Raw genomic sequence first — 22938 nt, 5'->3', positions numbered from 1 at the left:
CACAAAATGCCGTTTCGTCGATAGCCATTCACGTGAAATTCAGGCAGCTCTCACAAGAGACAACTAACTGACTCTCTGCAATGCCATGTGCCGTGCCGTGAACGGCGGCCACCGGAAAATCATTTCGTCTGAATATGGTCTCTTGATTGAATCATGTACATAAACAGTAATTCTTCGGCATACGAGCAAGATGCATTGTAAGAGCTTGTTCGTTTATTGATAAACCTATGCGAGGCATCAAAAGATGAGGTTATCCTGCAGAATGCAACACTGCATTACAATTTTGCATCAACTCATGGCTGCCCAGTTTATCCATGGTGTCGCTGTACCAACGTGTTGAGCAGTTTATTGTTAAGGTTATAAGGACTCTGCCTGTGAAGCGTGGGAATAAGTTGTCAATTTCAGCGACAATTAAAGCTACATCACAGAATACAGAATATATTTTGAACTGACTCACAAGTTACAACAAATGAACGGATGATGTCATCAGAATTTGGGGAGTTTCCCTATTGACCCTGATGATATGCTGTACGTAAACTGTATAAACTCCAAGCATATTCTGCACGGCCCTTCAAAATCAACATCATCCACTACTCTTTTCACTGAACAGCTGTTCATGGCAATATTTCTGCCAAAAAAAGAGTAGATTAGACTCAGATAGGGTGAAAATGTTGAATATTGAATCAAAATCTGGGAAGAACCAGTGGCTGCCTGATGTAATCTTACATATTGGTTATTGGTTGATGATGCATTCTTTAACAATGAGTTATTTAAACTTTTTTTCATGGCAAACAAAATTATGGAGACAATCTCGCAAGCTTGTTTTACAGAGCTTTCTTGCTAATTAACATCTTTAGTGAAATTATTTTCATTCACTTATTGTGGTTCATTTAAATTTGGCATTGATTCAGATAATGAGAGTTCATGCTTGGAAGTGAGTATGCATTGAGAGGCGAAGGGGGAGAAGTGGACCAGGACTGAAAAAATCTAAGAACCGACTCATCCTTAAAATTTATGATTAATTTCATAATATTCTTCAATGGTTAATGAATCTGTCGGATATTATGAATACATAATGTATATTTCATATCGCAAATGCACAATTGTTGCAGTGGCTTCACATGCGGTTGAATACGGTCCAAGGGAACTGGAGATTTCATCACTCTGAGGCGTGTTTACACCATCACTAGTCAAGGTCAAACGGAAGCGGAAAGGAATAGCAGAAGTAGTGGGGGCAGCGAGAATAGCATGAGTAGTCATGGCTCTGAGCCCTGGTTTCCTATAGCTGCTGCTGCAGGGTGGTGTGATCATGCTCCATGGGAACTCTGTTTTCCCATTTTCCAACTATCGCTGTGCGCAATTTTGCTCCAAAGCAGTTGCATCCTGCATGCACTGTGCTCTCCCAACTCCCCTTCAAAGTACTCTCCTTTTCAGTGCACACACATTTACTTAATCTTTTAAGTGGTTGCCAACAATTTAGCTCTTCCAAAGCGAATATATTGATGTGCATGAGGTGTAAACTCTAGTTCCTTGTTTTTATGCCAATTATTATGCTGTTCAAGTTTGTCCTTTTGAGTTCATATTTTTAAATATTAGTCTTTTCTTCATTATCTAGAATTCTTATTTAATTTAAACACAATCCAGAAATCCCTCAAGTAACACCCTGTGTGTATTTGTGGTCCTCCTCAATCTATGCCGAACTTCAGCTCTCAATCAACTACTGAACGAGAGGAGAAGTTTTCAGTGTTTGCTTTGGTAGGAATGTAGAAAAAAAAACTGAAATCAAGCACCCACTCAAGAGGTATTATGCAAATCATGTATTTAAGTTACACTTAAGAATCACTGATTTTAGTCCATTCATAGTAATGAATGCTTTGTGATCCCTCAAAAATCAGTTCTTTTTTTATTTGAGTGGTGCAAATGTTGACAAATTCGAGTAATTTAGTCTCGGTCACTATGTGCTATGTAGTTGCTTAACCACAGCTCCCACTCAAACGTGAAAACCTTTAAACCGTGAAAAAATCTGGAAATAGCCATGAAATTCGTCGTAAAACCTTAAAAACCTCTCAAACTTGATTGTAGATCTTCGATTGACGGATCAAAAGAAAAATGGATATGTCGATCACATTTCAACATGAGTCACATGCAGACATTGTCCACGCATTTATTTGCACACGTATATTCGAAGCGCAAATATTGGTCCATGTGCCATGACGACACTTTGTCCTTAAGGCTGTGATTGGAAGACTGATAACCAAAGTGACCATTAACCCTGGCGAGAAATCAGACATCTCTTCACTTCCCTGTTACCCTCCATTTTCCCACTCACAACCTCCAGCCAGCCCTGAATTTTGCTAATACAGTGGAACTTGGTTAGTACGTTTCTGAAGGGACCACGAAAAATGAACGTACTAACCAGGAAAACGTACTAACGAGGAAAGTAAATAATAGCAGTCGGGGTTATTGCAATCAGTGAAAAAGTCGTCATAATTACAATTACTATCGGTAGTTCTCATAGGATCGCCTTCCTGAACTCTTTTCACATTTAAAATCAAGAAAATGAGCGCTACATTGAAAAACAATACCATGTGAATAAAAATCGCAATTTTTCATAGATTTCCGAAGACGATTCCATGATTACGGCGTCTATCTCCCGTGATTTATCCTATATACATTTACAGAACGAGGACGAGTGAAGCTCAGACAAGCGAAGACAAGTCATTTTTCTTTCTCACAGCGTACTCGGAGAATATAACAACAACCCGGAGTAAGTCAACTGGTTTTTTAAACATCATAAAAATTGGGCAAAATTATATTGACTTTCAAATTACGGCAACAGCCGTAGACATTCGCTTCTGGAATGATACCATTTCGATTGTAAAATCGATCGATATATCGACTGATGACACGCAAGATTATAAGATTACGACGTAATTTCAAGAAAATTTTATATTAGACAGTTGAAATTTACTTTCAAAATTTGTCTAATGTCGTCTGCTTTCGTTCCGAGATCAAGTATTTTTAAGCTAAGCTTCGCGTGGAGATCCAGAGTATCGTCTGCTCCCGCAACAGTAGTCAAGTAAATACGAACGAAAAACTAGAGAACGAATTGCGGGTTGCGTCACGGCAAGCAATTGAGCGTACTAACCAGGAAAGCGCAATTTTTTCAAACGTACTAACCAAATTCTTTTACCTGTATTTTGTTCGGATGGTACCGGGACCGAGGGAAATCGCCGTACTAAGGAGGAACGTACTAACCAAGTTCCACTGTAATGGGCGACGTCATAAGAACACTTTCAATGCTGCATTTTGCATTCCCGGCATTTATCACGTTTGCTATATTTTAAGTTAGCATGTGGCCAGTGGTTATTATGTGATGAATATTTCTTCCTAAAATGGCTTATCAATAGACCGTGAATTTGACTCTATTTAGACCATGAAAACCTGGAAAAAAACATGAATTTTATAATTTAGTTAGAATGGGGACCCTGTTAACTGTGATTTGTCAATTCCTGCTTGACAGAGTTTAATATCCAGATGTCCAAGATATCCACCTGTCCAATTTTACCCAACATATTGGGTACATTCAGGGGCAGTGAGTTCTTACAGCACTACCACAACAGCTGTGGTATTTCCCCCTTAATGAGATGGCTATGAAACAGTTCAGTGAGGGCACTCAGTTATTTCTTAGTTATTTCTCAGCAGCTCTTTGATAGGAGCTCCCATTGTTAGTTCTACTTGGCCAATGATGTGCTGCTGCATTTAAGTTACCTTAGGAAGCACTGACTTTTGTCCATTTGTAGTAATGAATGCTATATGATCCCTCTAATATCGCCTCTTTTTTGATTTGCAAATGGTGAAAAATGTGATTCATTTAATCTGGGCCACAATGTCGTGGTCGCTCAAATGTGAATGTCAATTCCTGCTTGACAGAGCCCCTTTCGTGCTGAGCAAGAGCTTGCAGTACTCACTCCCTCCAAGCAGAGAAAACCCTTGCTATCTCCCTTCTCGTGACCCTTTTCCTAAAGTCCCACGCAGAAGAACCCACCCCATTAAAGGATGCATAAGTGAGATTTCAGGTCATTTGGTGAAATTATTTCATCGCCCAAAATCTACAAAACAAAATATGAAGTTAGTCTGTGATTTTTTGTTTCAATTAGATACCAAACACTGCGGAAATCAGTGGATGTCTACCCTTAGTGGTTGAAACTCTTTTATGCCTCTAACTTTTCATGTCCTGTCACCAGAGTACCTTTAGAGGATAATGGAAGGAAAGTGATCTCAAGAAAATGGTGTGTGACTGCTTGCAAACGAGAAAGGGAAAAGTTTTGGCGAGAAGGGAGGCTTTCCCATTGTCCCATAAATGAAAGAAAGAGTTTGAGATGATGTAAGGATGAGAAGAGCCTGGGAAAGCAGGAAAAAAGAGATGGTCGAATGTTCTTCTACGTTTCTCTGCGAGCTGTTTGTATTCTAAGTACCAGTTGGCTATTGTTAGAAATTTCCTTGATGACCTGTTTTCCATATTATTACATGTATATACTTTGGCCCGTGTTAAATTTAACGAAGGTAGTTGGAAAATTCTTTTTTGTCACCTATTTTACTTGTACGTTCATCTCTCTCCAATTCCTGCGGTAATCATTTTCAATTTTGCATTTCACTTCCCTTCATCATCATCATTCATCAATCCTACGATTGGTTTTATTTAGCTTTCCACTCAATTCCCCTGTAGGGTAATCTATTAACCGATTACAGTCCAATATTCTCATTTGGGAACAGATTTTTAAAATAATTCATGAATGATACATGATGATACAGATGCCTGATACATAAACCTTTCAAATATTGCGTAAAGACGTGTGTCTTAGACACACACAAGAATTGAGCTCAAGGTTATGAATTACAGGAGGACAGGGAATAGGTAATGTCTTAGTTATAAATGGGTATGTGGGCAGAAATTCGTGAGGTTGAGGGAATTGGTGAGACATGCTATTCTTGAGGAGTTTTCTGCAGCCTAATTAAGGAATTACCTGGTAAAAATGCTTCCTATGTGTCTCTTTGCAATGATTGTAGGCACAAGACAAACTTAGATTTTTCGAAAGATGGAATGGACCAACAAAATTTCCTACCCTGCCCATCCTTTGTCTTATTTTACTTGCTGCACTATATATTTTTTATTTTACTGACATTTTAAAATATTTATTTTTTCACACTTTATTCATTTTGGTATTTTTTTTAAATTATCTCCAGTAATTTTAAATTTATTGTTGAATACATTAATATCGTTATGATTATCATAACCAAGCAAGGGTGTTCTTTTCTGTGGATGCAGCAGAAGTAATGGCAAAAAATTACAGTAGACTCTCGTTAATACGAACAACGTTATTACGAAGCCCTCGTCATTACGAAGCAAATCGTTGGTCCCGACGGAAAGGCCTATCCAAGCTATAGTAAAAGAAACGTTATTACCAAATTTTCGTTTTTACGAAATTACGAACCTCAGTCCTGGTCCCGGCGGTTACAAAATGAACTTGATTACGAAGTTCCACGCATAAATCATGGCATTTAGGTGGATATTCACTACACTAAGTTTTAATAATCGTTCCACGTTTAAGTTCTTCTCGTATACTGTGGCTAAGAGCATCAATTATGGTTCTTTATTCAGTTTACACGCAACATCATATAACAAGCTTCATTCCTGTGCAGTCATGGTGACCCACTCATAGCCGTTCGTAAATTGAAAGTACAGTCAGTCCTCTTCCTACGCACATTCGATTTACAAATTTTCAGAGATACGAGCATTCAAAATTTTCAAATTTCGGATTTGGCACCTTTCGATTTGGCCGATACTACGCGGTGTGACACTGGGAAACTCTCACTGTGATCACAATCTGAACAAGGTACATATAATTGAATCCGGTGTTAATTTAGGAACTGTTCAGCATTTCACCCGTTCTTCGTCACCATGGGGAGCTATTTTTTCGGCTCCGTATGTATTGCACGCCCCGCTAGATCAGTTCGTGAGTTAGCGCATACGTGTAATGCAGTGTTGCATTCTGCAGGATAACCGTACTCCTCGATTACGTGCATACAGTCCGGTTGCGAGAGTTGTCCGATTACGGCACAATATGAGGGGCAGGTAACCCTGCGCCAGCACGGTTTTAAGCCAATCGCTGTCCTCCAAACGCATCTCACACCCTTGCCTAGTCATACAACGTTGTCAAATGCATAAAGGAACACCGAAATAAGCCCGTTCCACCAAAACAAGCCCATTCTTCGAATTACCAAAACAAGTGATTGTTCCACTAGTTCCTACACACTCGTCGTCCCTTCCGGTTCTTTTCTTAACGGAACCCTTTGTGAGCGTTTCCCTTTCCTACCTGGCAGCCTTTCCCCCTACACAGACCTAGACTATTTCGTCTGTCATTGAACAACTCTCGGCGGCCAGACTGTAAGTTTATCAACCTAGGAACAGGGTCTTGGAACGCATCTAGTTCATATATCGGACTTAATGTATTCGGGAAGATATCAACCCACGATTGCGTCATGCCACATTCTTCTGTTGAAAAACTGAAACGAATTTTATTGTTTATATATATTTCCGCGTAATTTAATCGCGTTTATATTTTACCTTTTGTTTTTTCAGTAAATCCTATAAGAAACGTTCCTACGAACTTTGTTATTACGAACCTCCGGTTTTTTGGTCCCGTGAACTTCGTAATGACGAGAGTCTACTGTATTGAGATGAGTGATAGGCAAGAAATCACTGCATTTTATCTCCCTATTTTCATTTTTGTTTGTACTTCCTGCCCAGTTACAGCTTATCAAGTGACTTCTCTGTGTCTTTGACTTGTCTTGTCAATTTCAAGTTATTTTTTGAACATCATAGGCAAAAGAAAGTCTTTCCTCATGGTATTCAAAGCAGGAATTGACATGAATGTCGTCAAATCCCTAAAAAATGGCAATGAAAGTGGCATATTGAGGTTTTAATGCCAATATTCATCATGACCGATTCTTACTTGCCTAATAAGATGAACATTCTGTCAGATAAAAAATTAATGGCAGTCATGTTGTTCGATACTAGACGTTAATTGATTTGTAAAAATAATTAGATGGGTAACAATCAAAGCAGGTTAATGACTTTTACCAGATATTTCAGCTCTCTGCAAGGAAAAAGCTGAAAACGAGACAACCTATTGTTGATGCTGAAATTATGTCCACTCAAGTTTGAATAAATATAGCTAAATAACAGGAAGGGACAGATAAAAATAATGTCATAATCATTTTTCTTGTTTGTTTCTGCTTCTTTTTTGGGGCAGAAAAGTAATTGTGAGGCACTCATTCCAGTGGTTTTTATCACAGTTGTACATCAAGTGAAAGTACCAGGTTTTTAGGGTTATCAAGCAGGGGACTATCATTGGTTACTTTTATAATTGAAATTAGTCAATTTATTGGAACAAAATTTGAGTAATTTTTTGGATGCCCATCTTTGCTAGAAATGCGGTATTTTTCAATTGCATGTCTTGTACAGAAAAAAAGCTGTTATTAATTTTGTAAAATGCAAGCATAACGGAACTGGGATGTTGTAGAGTGTCAGTCTTGACAGCATTGCAATTCTCATGCTTACTGCGTTACTAATGTGCTGTTGTGTCTAAAGGCAGCAAGAAAATTGTGTGCATCAAGTGGTTTACATATATTTTATATGTACTGATCATAATGATTATTTTTGGGAGTGATCCTCTTGCAATAAATGGTAACAGGTTATAACATATGTAGATGTGTTTCCCCAGGTTGTTGCTTTCTCCATGTCCCCAAGCAATGGGGAAGGAGCAAGGCAACAACAACTCCGTAAGAATTACAGCACATGTACTCCCTCCCGATCATCCTAATGAGCTAATGATGGGGAGAGGCAGCACAAATAATTGGAAAACACAAATAATCCAAACTTTTACATTAATATCATAAAATTTTCATAATTCATATAAATCAAATGATTAAATATTGTTTATGCACATCATCTTTTATTTTAGATATCTTTCCGGAATCATTAGGAGCTTTCTTTTCCCAACTGCAATCTTTTTAGAGGCGAAAATATGATTGTACTCGCATTTCTACTGCTCCGTGTCATACCTTGTTTCCGAAAACCACGCATCCGTGGCTGCAAGATCATGGATTCAGAAAAGTGGTTAAAACTTTCACGGTCCATGGTATTAAGATCCTTATTTTTGGGTTTACCCATGTCACAAATTAAAATTCCAACAGTTTTGTCCCTGCTGCTGGAGACTTCATCAGGGCAATGACAATTTTTCTTCGTGCGCGTGAATATATATTCTCAGGAAGGTTGGGGTGGGGAAGGGTGGGGGGTAGGTTTGGGGCTTTCGAGAAAGATAGCCGCCGCAAACCGCAGGATAAGCCGCAACACGGATAAACCACAACCGAGTAATCGTGAGTCTGCTGTAGTTCCCATTAGCCACGTAGGATTGCTTGCTGAAAACTCTCACCTACATCTGTGTTAATTTGTATCTGTTGATGCAAATTAGATGTACACCATTGCCTACATTGGAGATGACTGAATATTATCAACAAGACTGACATGAGGATTACCGCACTAACGAGAACGACAGTATACAGCACCCCAGTTGGTTTGGCCACGTTTCACATGGTTGACAACAGCTCTTTTTCTGTAAATGGTATGCTGTTCAAACTCGCAGAATGTTTTTAGGGAAGATGTATGTCATAACAAGTATGTACTCTAATACTGACTAAAATGGGGTTCTGAATTAAACTTACTTTTAAAAAATTCAGAATTTATTAGGAAAATTATGATGTAATTAATTTTGCCATGCTATTTTTAGTTAGTTATTGGTATCCATTCTTTGGTACCCTTTTTTTCTGTGCCAACATTGTTGCATGTCTCTCCCCTGCCTTTCGATATGAGGTCCACTCCTATCTAATGTCTCTCCTATCAGTATGGAAATATATTTCATGCCAGACACTCTTGAGATGTGATGATAAACTTGAGGTGTGCCATGGGTATCGTGCTTTATTTCTTGGCTGGATTTGGTGAGACGTGGAAAAATGTAAACGTGAATTGTTAATTTTCATCATGTGCTATTGATTCTGAGATTGGTTTGAAATGCCTCTCCAATCTGCCAATCTTTTCGTGTTCATGTCTTTCTTCTCATTTGCATTATTCATCTCTCGTTTCCGTAGACATATGTACATATTTCAATCGGTACCTTATTTAACATTCTTCACATCCACTTGCCCTTTGATGATTACGTATGATTGCCCTTCATCAGACCAGCACGCTTCGTGATGTTGTCAATTATGTTGCTCTGTCCTCTTTTAAGGGTTCTAGAAGACTTCTCTTTTCTAAAACTCTCATCTTTCACTTATTACTTGGCTTGCACCCCCTTGGTCTTGCCTCTGTGGCACCACATTGCAATTGTGCTGCTGCCCCCCTTCACTCTTTTATGTTTGAATGGATCCCTTACTTTCAACGCTGCATTCCCAGCTCTGAGTAGACTCTTCTTTTTTTAGAGTGGCCTCATACGCTATTCTGCCATTTATTCTTTGCTCCTGTCACTGCTGGCTACTCGGGTTCCTTGATGAGAGAATTTCCCGACGTCTTAATTTTTTGCTTTTCTAGTTGTTTCACATTAATATCGAATTCTTCTCTGTGGCTGCATTCTAATTTCTTGATTTTCTTCAAGTTGATTTTTATGCTAATATTTGTCGATTGTAATTTCAGAATTCGCTTTTGTCTTCTTAAAATTCTCCTCTGTCATGGCTATGACTGCTATGTTGGAGGAAAATTGCAGCAAGCTTATTTTTCCTCTTAGTTTTCCTCAATTTTTGCTTATGGCACTCGAAGAACGTAGAACCACCTCAATCATTTTCTGCTTTGGATTTTTTTATCATCGATTATAATTTTTTAATCCTATGACTGCTGGCTGGCGCTAATCCATGGTGCTCTTGTGGGCTATTAGTGTTCACTTCACTTAGGGTCTTTGAAGTCCTTTTATCATGACCCAAGAAAATGGAAGTTTCCTGGGTAATGATTTCTGAATTATTGTGACATGCACCAGGTGATGTATCATTGAAATAATTTGATAGGATTCTGTAGTATTCTGGTTGACCATGAGTCTATGCTATAATTACCTTAATAAAATGTTACACAATGTATATGAAATAATTTAAATTTGCTAGCAGCTCTTAAGTATTATCTTTCAGCATGTAAATGTCAGTATGCATTGCTAAAAGTTGGTCTCTATAGATGCCAGTTAGTGTGATCCAACTTAGAAAAATTATTTCATCATAATTTATTTTACACTTATTCACCATCTCTGTTTAGATTATTGGCATTAGAATTCTTGGGACTTAACAGAAGTGATTTTTAGTGATAAGAATTTTTTTACCATTTAAATTTAAGGTTGAGCTGTTGTTCATTTAGTGTGTTCAGGTAAAAGTTGTTTAATTTGTACAGGGGATTGAGTGCCTCAGTATTATGCTACTCCCATATGGTGGTTAAAATGTCAAAATGTTAATTATGTAATATTTGCAGGAAATGTATCAGCACGAAGTGGCATGCACAAAGTGTCCGAGATTTCTCTTGTTGATGTTCAGTGTGGTGGCTATCAAGCCTTTTGGTTGTATTTCAGTGCTTTATGAATACTTGCCTGACTTTCCTATCCAGCACTGTCTCTTTTTATCTTTCAGAAGTTTCCTGTAGAGGATGCTATGTCTAACACTGACCCATTAACGAATGCTATGACAGAAGAATATTGCATTGACCCTGAAGAAGTAGCATTAATTCAGGTGTGTTGCTAGCTGAAGTGCTACATTTCTATAACATATAGATCCCACTTAAGGCAACTCAAAATTTTTCATTGAAAACCTAACGGAAGACCTACATTTAATGTTGTTTGCTGGACAGAGGTATGATCCACTCTTTTTATCTGATAGCATGTTGGGGTTTGGCTGTGCCTGCATCTCTATCTCTATAGGATGACATTTAATTGAAGTGATTTTCAGTCAAAGGTTTTATGTTAGGAGTGCTTTTGAGGAGCACCAGTAAATGAAATGATTTGGTCAATTAGCTCTTTTGATGCCGTGAGGTGTTCCTCCAAGCACTGCCAGTGGTCCAGATTTACTTTCAGTCTTTACATTGGTAGCTGATTCCCTTGACTTTGTCACGGTATGTTCATGGTAGAAAATATCACCTTTTTCACCCCTCACCTTGGTATACGAGTAATCAATGACATCGCTATGTCCAGAGATGGTTGGAGGTTTATCAGTGAATGTAATCTTGGCAGCACTTTTTTTGTGTGAAATCAGCAATGGAATGAATGGTGCCACAGTTTCCGTGGACGATGAGATTGTCAGCCTTGGTTTCTGTTACATTTTTCACGTTGCCAGATGTTGGAAAAAATGGGTCAGATAATTATGTATCACCTAAAATTCATTAAAAAGTTAAGTGTATGAAGTTTTTATGATTCATTTAACTGATTATTTTATGTAAATCTTGGTCAGTCCATTCCTCTGAAATTTAATGTTTTCATCCCTTGTGCGTCTTGCTGTTGTTTCTTCTTAGACTAGTGGAAAGAATTTCTCAGTGAATTCCACCATATTGTACCTTTATACAGGTAGTCCCCAAATTATGGACTTAATGCATTCCATACTAAAGGGAGGCTCTCGGGCCTTCTCAAAAGGGAATTTAAATTTATTTTTTTTAAGATATTCTTCTAAAAAACTTATGCCAGTGCTATTTTTATCCCCAATGCATTTTTAAAATGTACAATCCTTCTTAATTAACCTAATGACACCAGAAGTTGCTGAATATCTCTATTTTTAAGGAGTAAATTACACAAAAAAACCATCGTATTATATTTACTTTGTATTTACCCTGTAGAATAGCTAATTTCTAGCATTGACAGGTATTGCATAGAAAAAATACACCTGTTTTTGCATTTGAAATATGCTCTTCACATTTTGCTATTTCTCTGCAACTCCTTAATCTTTTCCTTTGAAATGTTGGGCTACATGCGTCATTTTGTTTAGCTTCTTCTCTCTAATACTGGAAATCAACCACATTATGTATGAGTGAGAGAGTATGGATATATTATGTGTGCAATTTTTTAAAATATTTATAATGGACTTACCATAGCTTGACTTTGCAGGGATGCAATTTTTTGGATGTGGTGACTAGATAAGCCTTCTGCAGTGAAGTCCTTATTTTTCTCTGCTGCATTTCACATTTTTCCTAGTTTAGCACTTATTTTATTATATCCCGGCAAATACCACATATTAGCAATTCTCCATTTTTCATGTCCATTCAAAAGTCTATGTTAGAGGTTTCATGGTATATATGAAAGTACATCTTGGGAAAATGCAAACAGGTGTGGCCTAGTGGTCTGTCTGTTTTCTGACTTTCGGGGAATATTGTAATTGACTATCATTTCGACTCTTCTTCAGAGGGATGGTGATTATTTATGGAAATAGTTACTCCCTATGAAATATGGCCAATTCCTCATATTGATGAGCAATCAATAATTGATTTTGATGATAATGAATGTCCGTAAACTCCTTCGTAGAGCAAACTCTCTAGATTTTATTTTGTGAATACCTAGTTGTTGAAATATATGAATTTTGGAGGTTACAGTCCCTTTTCTGTATACATTTTAAATCTGTTGACAAATGAGACCTTGTTTATTTTTGCCATTGGTATTAGAGTTTGTGATTGTTATTCAGGGTGGATATTTTCACTTGGAAGCGCAGCTATGCCTTACCACACCTGGTACTCATGGCATCCATCCCCTGGGACTTTAATTGGCCGCAAACACTGCAGGCTTTCAAAGAATTTGAACACGTTTGTAGTGTTGGTTTAAATAAGACATTTAATAGAGCATTTTTTGACTGATTTTGACCAAATTTTTATACAGTAAAACCTCTTTACATAGTAATGGAGGGTACCAAAATTTGTGCAATTTGATCTATGGAGGTTCACTATAGAGGTTTCAGTGATAGGCACCATTTTTTCATATCCTTTGGAAATGAAGGCACTAGTTTTAAACCTTTATATTAATGTGTTTAAACAAACATGCATGCGTTAGTGAACATGTATTTATTATTTAATAATTACAGAAAGAGAGCGCTATCACATGATTTTTGCTATGTTTCGAGAGAAAACGATGTGATCTCTCTTAATTCAACAGTCACTTTAAATGATTAGGATAGTTGGATAACTTTTTTCTTATTTACTGTTAGGAATGCTCTCATATGGAACAAAATGGCCTTAACAGATGATTAACCTGAAAATTACAACATAATAAAGGTGTATAAAAAAAAAAGAAGGTGAAACATTTATCACTGAAAATGTCATTCCATGTACGTAATCGCAGCTGCATTAACGGTCTCTAGTTGTCTTGGTATGATTTGCAGAGGTAGGAGGTCTGTCTTGGAGGTATCTCCTTGGTATGATAAGTGGAGGTTTTACAAGATAAAGAGGTTCACTACAAAGAGGTTTGCCTATAAATTTACATTTAAATCTGGCAGGACCGTAAGGGTGGTAACAAGTATTGAGGTTTATGATGTAAAGAGGTTCACTATATAGAGGTTTTACTGTATGTTGTTAAGAGTTAGCTGCTCTTACATTTGGTTGAAGTATAAATATTGCTAAGACGATTTACCATGGAAAATTTTTTCTAAATAGCCACCAGACGGCAGCTACTATCAGGTACGCTACCTCGCCCAAAACTTACAAAAAACTCTTTAGATGGCAGCAGGATCAACTGATAGATATCACTATGCATTCTGCTCATCCTGTGCACCTGCGGTGTTTGTGGCCAGCTTCAGGCCTATTACCAGTATGCCTGTGGATGTGAATAGGTTGAATGGGTTGTTTCTGGTGAAATGTGTTGGAGTCATTCAATTGTGAATGAAAGGGCGTTTGCAAGTTCCACCCACCCTATTGAATGCCTCAATTAGCGGTTAGTATGGATAGATGAGGATAGAGCTCATCCCACACTAAGCCATAGGTGTATGGTATGACACGTTCAGGGAGGGGAGGGAGACCAGTTCCCTTTCCCTGGGCCACCCCAAGGATATTTGTTTTGGGGGTGTCATTCGTGTGGGGTGGAACCTAGGAGGTTGTAAATATACGGGAGGGGCACCACTACACTGGTTCCGAGCTTTGAGTGCAGTGTGGTAGGAATGGCGCTGGGTGCTTGGGTAGAATACTGCCACGTCTACTTTGACCAAAACATTGATTATCCCATAAGGGTCGATGCTAACTATTTGGTGAAATATTTGGTCATGATCGTTGTTACGTTAAAATACACTATCAACAACGAACACAGCAAACCTTTTTCCTATCATTATTGGAAGGCTTCATGAAAATATGCCTCGAATGTCTTTTCCCAAGGAAAAATTATTGTCAATCACCACGGTTCCGCTGTGCTACTAGCTTAGCCAAAAATAATATTTAACAAGTGTAAAATATCCATTCCCCTGCACTTCTACTGGTAGTTAATAAGATATTAGCCAATGGAAATCTTATGATAGCGGACCGGTCGCGATAATAGTACAAAAGTATGTTCACGATGTAATATTATCACCACGATATGACTATATCGGCAGTTTAGTATACACAGTAGTATGACAAACGATCGGAAACTCCGACAACAATCAAGAAGTAATTGTTGCATTTTCATTTTATAAATCAGAGGCGATATAAGGATAGGCGATATAAGGAATCCGAGGCGATATAAGGAATAGAATACCTGATTATGTACGTACACTGTTTGAGACCGAAAGTCCGAAAATGGTCAAACCAAAATGGCGGAATTCTGACCACGCTTAAAACTTGAATACAGTGCCTCCAGTGTATGTATTTACGACCTGCCTTGGGTGGAACTCTTTGACGAGCTGTCTATGCAGTAAACTCTTGTTATTATGAAGTTCACGGGACCGAAAATCCAGAGATTCATAATAATGGACTTCGTAAGAGCGTTTCTTGTATCATCATCAAACATACCTTGCCAAAATTCCTTGTTTCTTTAATCTCCTGCACCAATAGTCATGCTGTGGAATAGCCTCAAAGTCATGTGTATGATGTACGCGATTAAATTACTATTAAATACAGTAAATCCTCGATATACGAACAAGATAAGTACTGATACCTAGTTTGTAAGCTAATAAACCAATGCAAGGCATTGAAAAGGGTGGTATCCGGCAGAATGCAACACTGTATTACAATAGGGTAGTTCCCTTTGTCAAAGATAACAAAAGACATTAGTTGCGATTCGTTACCCACCATTAGCATATTAATAATGTACAAATTATTTGGTCAATTTTAACCTCATTTGAAAAAGGCCAGATTGGCACCCGTGCGATGCCACTCCACGTGACGTCACAGGGACCTAGTTTCTATATGGGTACATAGGAGTTTTACATCATCTGAGATTACCAATGCATGCATGAGGCACAGAGCTCTGGGAAACATCTCTTAATTATCACCTTTTAAAACTGCCTATGGTGGGAAAGTTTCCTCCGCAGCCGGAACCAGAATGACATCACAAGGGCTTTTCCCAGCATTCATTCTTGGCTGTCGCATTTTCGCACGCTTGAAAATTTTTGCTTTTCATTTAATCACAAAAATAAATATAGTCATCAAAAAGCATTAAATACATACTTCAGGAGTAATAATCTTTCGATTTAGGCAATTAAAAGAAACCACCTATTCAATGGAAACCACCCTATTCTTTAACTCACTATTGTGACTAACTGATGTGCGGGCGATGTGACTGCAGCTGAAATGATATTGGTGTTCGCGGGGAGGAAGGAAGAATGGACAAAATGCTGAACAGTTCCTGACTTCACAACGGAGTCATTCATACTTTGTTCTGACTGTACTTACAGTGTGAGTTCCTTTACGCCACACCGCGTCGCACCGGTCAACTCCAAAGGTTCCACTTTTGAAATTTCAGGCACCCGTAACTTTTCGAAAATTCGTGCCTCTAATAGTTAGTAAATTGAATGTCCGTAGGAAGAGGACTCACCTATTTACGAGCCGTAATGAGTGGGTCACCTTGATTCCACAAAATTGAAGCTTTATTATATGTTGCTGTATGGATATTGAAGTGTATCCTACTGAAGAAAGAACCTTAATTGCTGGTCTTGGGCACAGTTCATGATGAGAACTTGAACATAGTGCAATGCTTCTGACCTACCCTAGTATATAACCACCTAAATACCGTTGCTTACCTGTGGAACTTCATAATAAAGTTCATTTTATAACCGTAATAGTGAAAATTTCGTAATAACGTTTCTTTCGCTATAGATTGGAATAGCCTATTCGTTAGGACCAACGAATTAGTTTGTAAAAACAAGAACTTGGTATTAATGTGAGCCTAGTGTGCTGTGTGCTCCTCTAGTGGGTGGGTGGAGCGTGCATGTGGGTGGGTGGGTACCTTCCGATTGATGGGCCTCATGATCAAATCCTTGGGAAGCTTATATAGGAATATTGTAATAAAATAGTCTTTGAACTGCTCACCTCCCCACCCCCTTCCTTGCATGTGTTCCATCGTACATCTGTGGGTTGGTTTGTGATGAGCTTTACCTAAACATATCCAAAGAAGCTTTAGGTTGAATCTCTGATTGAGGCGTATGCTGTAAGTCGGGTTGTAGGGTCTATCATTAATTAAGATTTAGAAATTTTTCAATGAGAAGTAGTTGCACTCTTCCACAATAATTAGATGTATCATATGATGCATTTCAGCTCATAGAGCCAAACATCTGGTACAAAACCTCTTGCACATCTTGTGCCAGGTGATGGATCTGTGAGCCTAAACGTATCGTATGCCTCCATTAATGCATGCCTGAATCAGTTGATTAAGTAATGTTTGTGGAAGAAACACACTCTGGTAGGCCACTGCTATTTCCTAGTGAAAACATTTGAATGCACCCGAAAATTAAGTGTGAGTGATGATTGTTCAAAGTAGGTACCATGAAGTGTGAGTCTCCTTAAAACTCTGGTAAATTAGGACTTGATGTTAGGAAGAGCGTAATCTCCCATGCTAGTCTTTGCTGCCAGTTCGTGCATGCTGACTCCAATGAACCAGACTTGGAAACATTAATGGACTGCTGGCAGGATCTCCGTCAGGGGTCAGTGACAATCCAGTGCACTAACTGGCTAAGTTCTCCACAAGACATTGACGATGACAATGCATTGATGTACAAGCAGGATCACTCAGCCCTCTAGTAGCGTATTCCAAAATCGGCGAGGAGTGCATGTTATATTTCCTCTTCCTTGGAATGGATTTCATTTTCTTTTTCATAATGACTCAAAGGCTTGCATTATGGTGTTACAAAGCATCACGATTTGATCACAAATGGCTTGGCTTGGAATAGATATCAACTTTACAATCAACAGTTAACAACCGACAATCCTCAGGCTGTTCATATTACAGACATGCAACAAATCTCACATTCTTTCTCATAGTTTGCTATAAAAAAAATAACTTGTGTGCGAGCTATCTTGTCTGCGTCAGTGTAGTGCCTGACAGTCCCCTGCCTGCCTCAACTAGCTCTTTGACCATGTGTGCCACATTGTATGCAGTCTTAACAAGATTTTATCACTGCCCCCTGGGGAAATAACAGGAAGTCCTAATTGTGGCCTTGGGACTTCTCCCCTTATGTTGGCTGTTTAAGTGTTGCTGGAGTCAGTTCTACCACAAGCTTTCTTGGTAACCATTCAGTTGAGTTGTGCCTTGCAATTAAGTCCATTCAATTTTGTTTTTTTAGATATGGTGCTTTGACAAATGGTGGCATTATTATTTATGCTGTCTCCCATTATATGGATGATATTGGTTACAAGTTAATTAGGGGTGAATTCCTCTAGAGGGGTGTAGTGTTGAGTGTATGGTGTAACAGTGACATTAGGGCCTTGCTATTTCAATATTTTTTAATAACAAAATTGCATCAAAATTTAATAGATTTGAACTTAGTATTCTTAGTTGACCCTACATTAGGGCGGATCGGAAAAATCGATTTTTTTCAAATCCATCTTGCCCAATGAAAAAAAGTTGTGGGACCGATCAAAAATAAGGCCTGAAAAATTTGAGACCTCCAGGTGAACCCCTGACCCTCGCTCAAATGCAACTTAGGGGGGGAGGGTCAAGATTCGAAAAATGTAATATTTTATGGTCATTTCCTATAGATTTTGCCGAGTTACTGCCCTTTAGGGCCAAAATTTCATGCATTTTGACGTATCTGCCACCGTTTAGCCAAAATATGCCTAATTTGAGTCCGCGTCCGCGAAGAAAATATGCCAACGCCCACGCAGGGTCGCGGATACAAGAGCCGCAGGCCGATCCCCTCCCCTCCCCGCTCGCTTCTACCCCTCCCACGCTTCCAATACAGCAAAATTCATTCCGTGTATGCTGCTAGGAGGTCGTTTATCTTTGATAATATAAATAGGAAGATGGTAGAAGGTAATAAAGGAAGCTTAGTGAGACGACTTGTCCCTTATTAGGCGCCTCGTCGGGGTTAAACAAATCGATGTTACCAACTTTTAGAGAAGTGATGGAATAGTTTTAGATCCGAGAATGCAGGAAAGGAGCCTACGGTCCATGAAAAGGCCTCTCGAGTGGCTATAAAGGTGTGCGAACTATGGTGACGCTTCCCTTCCATTATGTGTGTGACTAAATGGATTTAGTGATGCAACAGGAAGTACTAAAACTTACGGAAAATGGGAATAGGCCAAAAGTAGGGTTTTAGCTGAAGTACAAAACTCAAGCACTATTGACAGAACATTTGAAATTATGCGATATTTTTGCGTGTAAGTGCAATAAGGAGCATAATGTTCTCCCCAATGTAGAAGTATGTTGAGAGACCAGCGGACGAAACTAAAGATGATGCCTGCTGGATTGAGTCCTAAAGAAACTCGAAAACTGAGGAAAAAAAAAGAGAATCGTCGGAGAGCGTTGAGTCGACATCGTCAATTCTTGTATGGGAAAATAGTATCAAAAATTTTCTTCATCAATTCATCCGAAGAAAATTAAACTTAAGAGAAATCATCCGATTTTTATATCTACGTTCCTCATCAAATAAAAATTCAGGACTAAACTCAAACGGGAACTTCTGCGTGGAAAATGCGTCTGCCAAATGTCATAGAGGTATATGCAAGAACCAAGAAACAGCAATGATCGTCCCCGCAACTTTAGTTGATGCAAAAATCATAACTTCGTAAGAAACATCCAAGGTAGTTTGCAAGAATTACTTACGTAGACAGAAAAAGATGCTAATTATTGTGAATACGAAAAGAGAGGTATCAAAGGGTGTCATCAAAGGAATACATTTTTATGGAGTGAAAGACTATACTTTAGTCTGATGAAAAAAGGCAAGAGCACTTATCAATCCAAGTTTAAAGGGGAACGTGTGATGTTAGTTGAAGAAACAGGGTCCCACTTTTTTGTTTGCCTCCCCCGTCGGAGGATTAGCAAAAGTTATAAAATCTGCGATTCTCAATTCCTTTCCGAGTGAAAATTAGATACTCAAAAATAAAAAGGATTTGAATGCGATGGTGAATACCGCCCAAAAAGGAGGCATCATCCCTATGCTACAAGCATAATTCCAACATCCCTTGCTATGTGAGTAAACTCTTCTCGGGATTCCCACCGGGTTAATTTTTCCATAATGGCAAACGTTTCAAGCTCCGATTCGGGGATCATCATCAGGGATAAATTTCGTTGAATCTCGAGAAGAGTTTACCCACATCATTCGCTGGGAAAGCATCAAATCATATTTCATCCCTTACAGAGGTCTATTTGCTAATTGCACTAAGTTGACCTAGATTTGCGACATAAACATTGGGAGGGCAATCTAAGGACCGACTTTGCATTGTTGCAAGTATGCGTTTGGCGGCCGATCCGAATTTTTTTTAAGTGCTGGATTTTAATATCAACTTTAATGACTACTCGCTGATGACATATTGGAGAGAGACCACAGAACCTCCGGCTACATCTGACCTTAGTGCTGTGGATTTTCAAAAATCTATTGATGAACGTTCAAATTTGAAGTTAAATATTTCTTTTTATTATACATACGGACGAGAGATTCGTGAAGAAATTCACCAAAACTTTGTTGACAACATCGAAAGACGAGGAATGACACTGACATAAGAAATACAGATTGGAAAGCAGGTAATTGAAAACTTCTTTCGTGATTGTTCCTCCACAGACGATACTGAAACATTAAATATTTAGACTAACGAAGTAAGACGCACTTGGTGTGAATTTTGGTGCATTTGGCGCGTGGGAGAGGCTTGAGGGGAGGGGACGCGAGCGGCTTTGGCCCAAAATCCATTTAATCACATCTGTCGGACAAAGCCGAAATTGGAGCGCATATCCGAAGTTAGCACACCTTTATAGCCACTCCTATAGTTTCGTCCGCTGGTCTCTCAACATACTTCTTCATTGGGGAGAACATTATGCTCCTTATTGCACTTACACGCAAAAATATCGCATAATTTCAAATGTTCTGTCAATAGTGCTTGAGTTTTGTACTTCAGCTAAAACCCTACTTTTGGCCTATTCCCATTTTCCGTAAGTTTTAGTACTTCCTGTTGCATCACTAAATCCATTTAGTCACACACATAATGGAAGGGAAGCGTCACCATAGTTCGAACACCTTTATAGCCACTCGAGAGGCCTTTTCATGGACCGTAGGCTCCTTTCCTGCATTCTTGGATCTAAAACTATTCCATCACTTCTCTAAAAGTTGGTAACATCGATTTGTTTAACCCCGACGAGGCGCCTAATAAGGGACAAGTCGTCTCACTAAGCTTCCTTTATTACCTTCTACCATCTTCCTATTTATATTATCAAAGATAAACGACCTCCTAGCAGCATACACGGAATGAATTTTGCTGTATTGGAAGCGTGGGAGGGGTAGAAGCGAGCGGGGAGGGGAGGGGATCGGCCTGCGGCTCTTGTATCCGCGACCCTGCGTGGGCGTTGGCATATTTTCTTCGCGGACGCGGACTCAAATTAGGCATATTTTGGCTAAACGGTGGCAGATACGTCAAAATGCATGAAATTTTGGTCTTAAAGGGCAGTAACTCGGCAAAATCTATAGGAAATGACCATAAAATATTACATTTTTCGAATCTTGACCCTCCCCCCCTAAATTGCATTTGAGCGAGGGTCAGGGGTTCACCTAGAGGTCTCAAATTTTTCAGGCCTTATTTTTGATCGGTCCCACAACTTTTTTTCATTGGGCCAGATGGATTTGAAAAAAATCGATTTTTCCGATCCGCCCTACCCTACATATCCATCGCTACATAACAAGAGGCCTGTACATTCGTTTCTCAGTTGACCCTACATAAGTGGTGGGGGTAATTTTGTCATCAAGGTCTCAGAAATGACGTAGAGGATAGCGCAGTGGCCGTTTTCCAATTTGGATGTGTAATGACACCTAACTATGAAACTAAGAAAAGACGTCTGATTAATTTTGGGTGTATTGTTATGGCAACGGCTCAAGGTGAATAAGCAATTGATGTCATCCACCAGGTCGTGTCGGTACATTAATAATCGCTAAAAATAATCTAGCCAAAAGTAGAGTCTTATTGATTTTAAATTACTTCAAAAGCAGTACGTACAAGATAGTGATAAGTACAGTGCAAATATGATCATTGACGTGAGAACTTATGTTGCATCATCAAGGTTCGTCATTCGCATTTACCTTCCGTAGTTAAATTTATTATGTGGCAAATAGTGGGATGAAAATATGTTTTTATTGTTGTTAACGTTAACGATATTGGTTTCTCAAAAGCATACCAAGTGTCAAACGTGAAAAATATTAATATATATCTGCAGAAATAAGTTGATGTACCACTATATTGTACTTATTATACTTCCGCCAATTTTATTATTTATTTCACCTGATGGGTATAATGTGGTAGTATTATTACCTTTCTGCTGTGTTTCTTTACTTTTTAAAGTGGCTTGTGTGAGCTCGTCTCCCTTATAATCCATTGTAACATAGATTCTTTAATCGAAGTGATCAGCAGACGAAATTTGGCTGCCATGTTTTTGTAGGGTATAGGGCTGGTTTGGGTACCTTACATTAAGTAGGGCCCGTTTAGTTCCAAAAATGGCCATGCGTAGGGCTTGATGTGGCGTATGTAGGGCGAGATCGGTTTATGTAGGGGTTGATGACGTATCCAGGGCCGGTTGGCCCTACAGGGTCGACTAAGAATACGGGCTTACATCATAAAATTCATTATTGGTATGCAGATAGCTTGCAGGTAACATTTTCTGTGTTACACCTTGAAATTTTGAATTATTCCAGCACTGGTTTCCAAAAACAATGCATGCATGGCTGTTTTATGTGCGATGGTGTGGTTGCAGGCCAGTTACCATTATGAGAACTCCCGCGTTTGTGGTTTCCAAGCACCATGGATTGAAGGAAGGGCTTACAGGGTCACGGGGCAGTGCCATCAATCAGTTGCCTCCAGGGTAACTTGTGCGCAGTACGACTGCATGGGGTTGTGTGTCATGACATAGTTTCTAGTGTCACGCAGCGGTTTGGCACTTGCTTGCTAATCGCTTTCCCAGATAATGGCATCATCCATCACACTGCATGCAGCCACAGATGGGTGGTTCTTGGAAGCCTGGGATTTACCAAGTTGGCACTGTTAGGGGACCCATTAAATTGTGGAAGGTTACACAGGATTTCCACCGGGTCATGTTCTCCAACTCCATCTCGGCCGATGTTTCGATAGGCGAGTTGGCCATGGTCGTCACGGCATGATGACGATGCTCGACATCTCGGCAAAAACTCCTTCATCGAAACTTCGGTTGAGATGGAGTTGGAGAACCTGACCTGGTGGAAATCCCGAGTATCCTTCCACAATTCTAAATGCCGGGAAAGCCTGCA

The 22938-nt window shown here is 39.0% G+C and overlaps 1 protein-coding gene across 1 annotated transcript in view; it reads left to right on the top strand.

The window, feature by feature from the left end:
* LOC124154243 (serine-rich adhesin for platelets-like) overlaps window positions 1–22938 on the top strand; it is an 86413-nt gene that overhangs the window by 47893 nt on the left and 15582 nt on the right. The window contains exon 6 of the mRNA XM_046527844.1: window positions 10720–10818. Within this exon, the coding sequence (XP_046383800.1) occupies window positions 10720–10818 (99 nt within the window). The remainder of the gene's footprint in view (window positions 1–10719; window positions 10819–22938) is intronic.

The sequence above is a fragment of the Ischnura elegans genome, chromosome 1, assembly GCF_921293095.1.
Source record: "Ischnura elegans chromosome 1, ioIscEleg1.1, whole genome shotgun sequence".
Lineage (NCBI taxonomy): Eukaryota > Metazoa > Arthropoda > Insecta > Odonata > Coenagrionidae > Ischnura > Ischnura elegans.
Note: the sequence above shows the minus strand (reverse complement) of the source record. Positions and strands in the feature narration are given on the sequence as shown.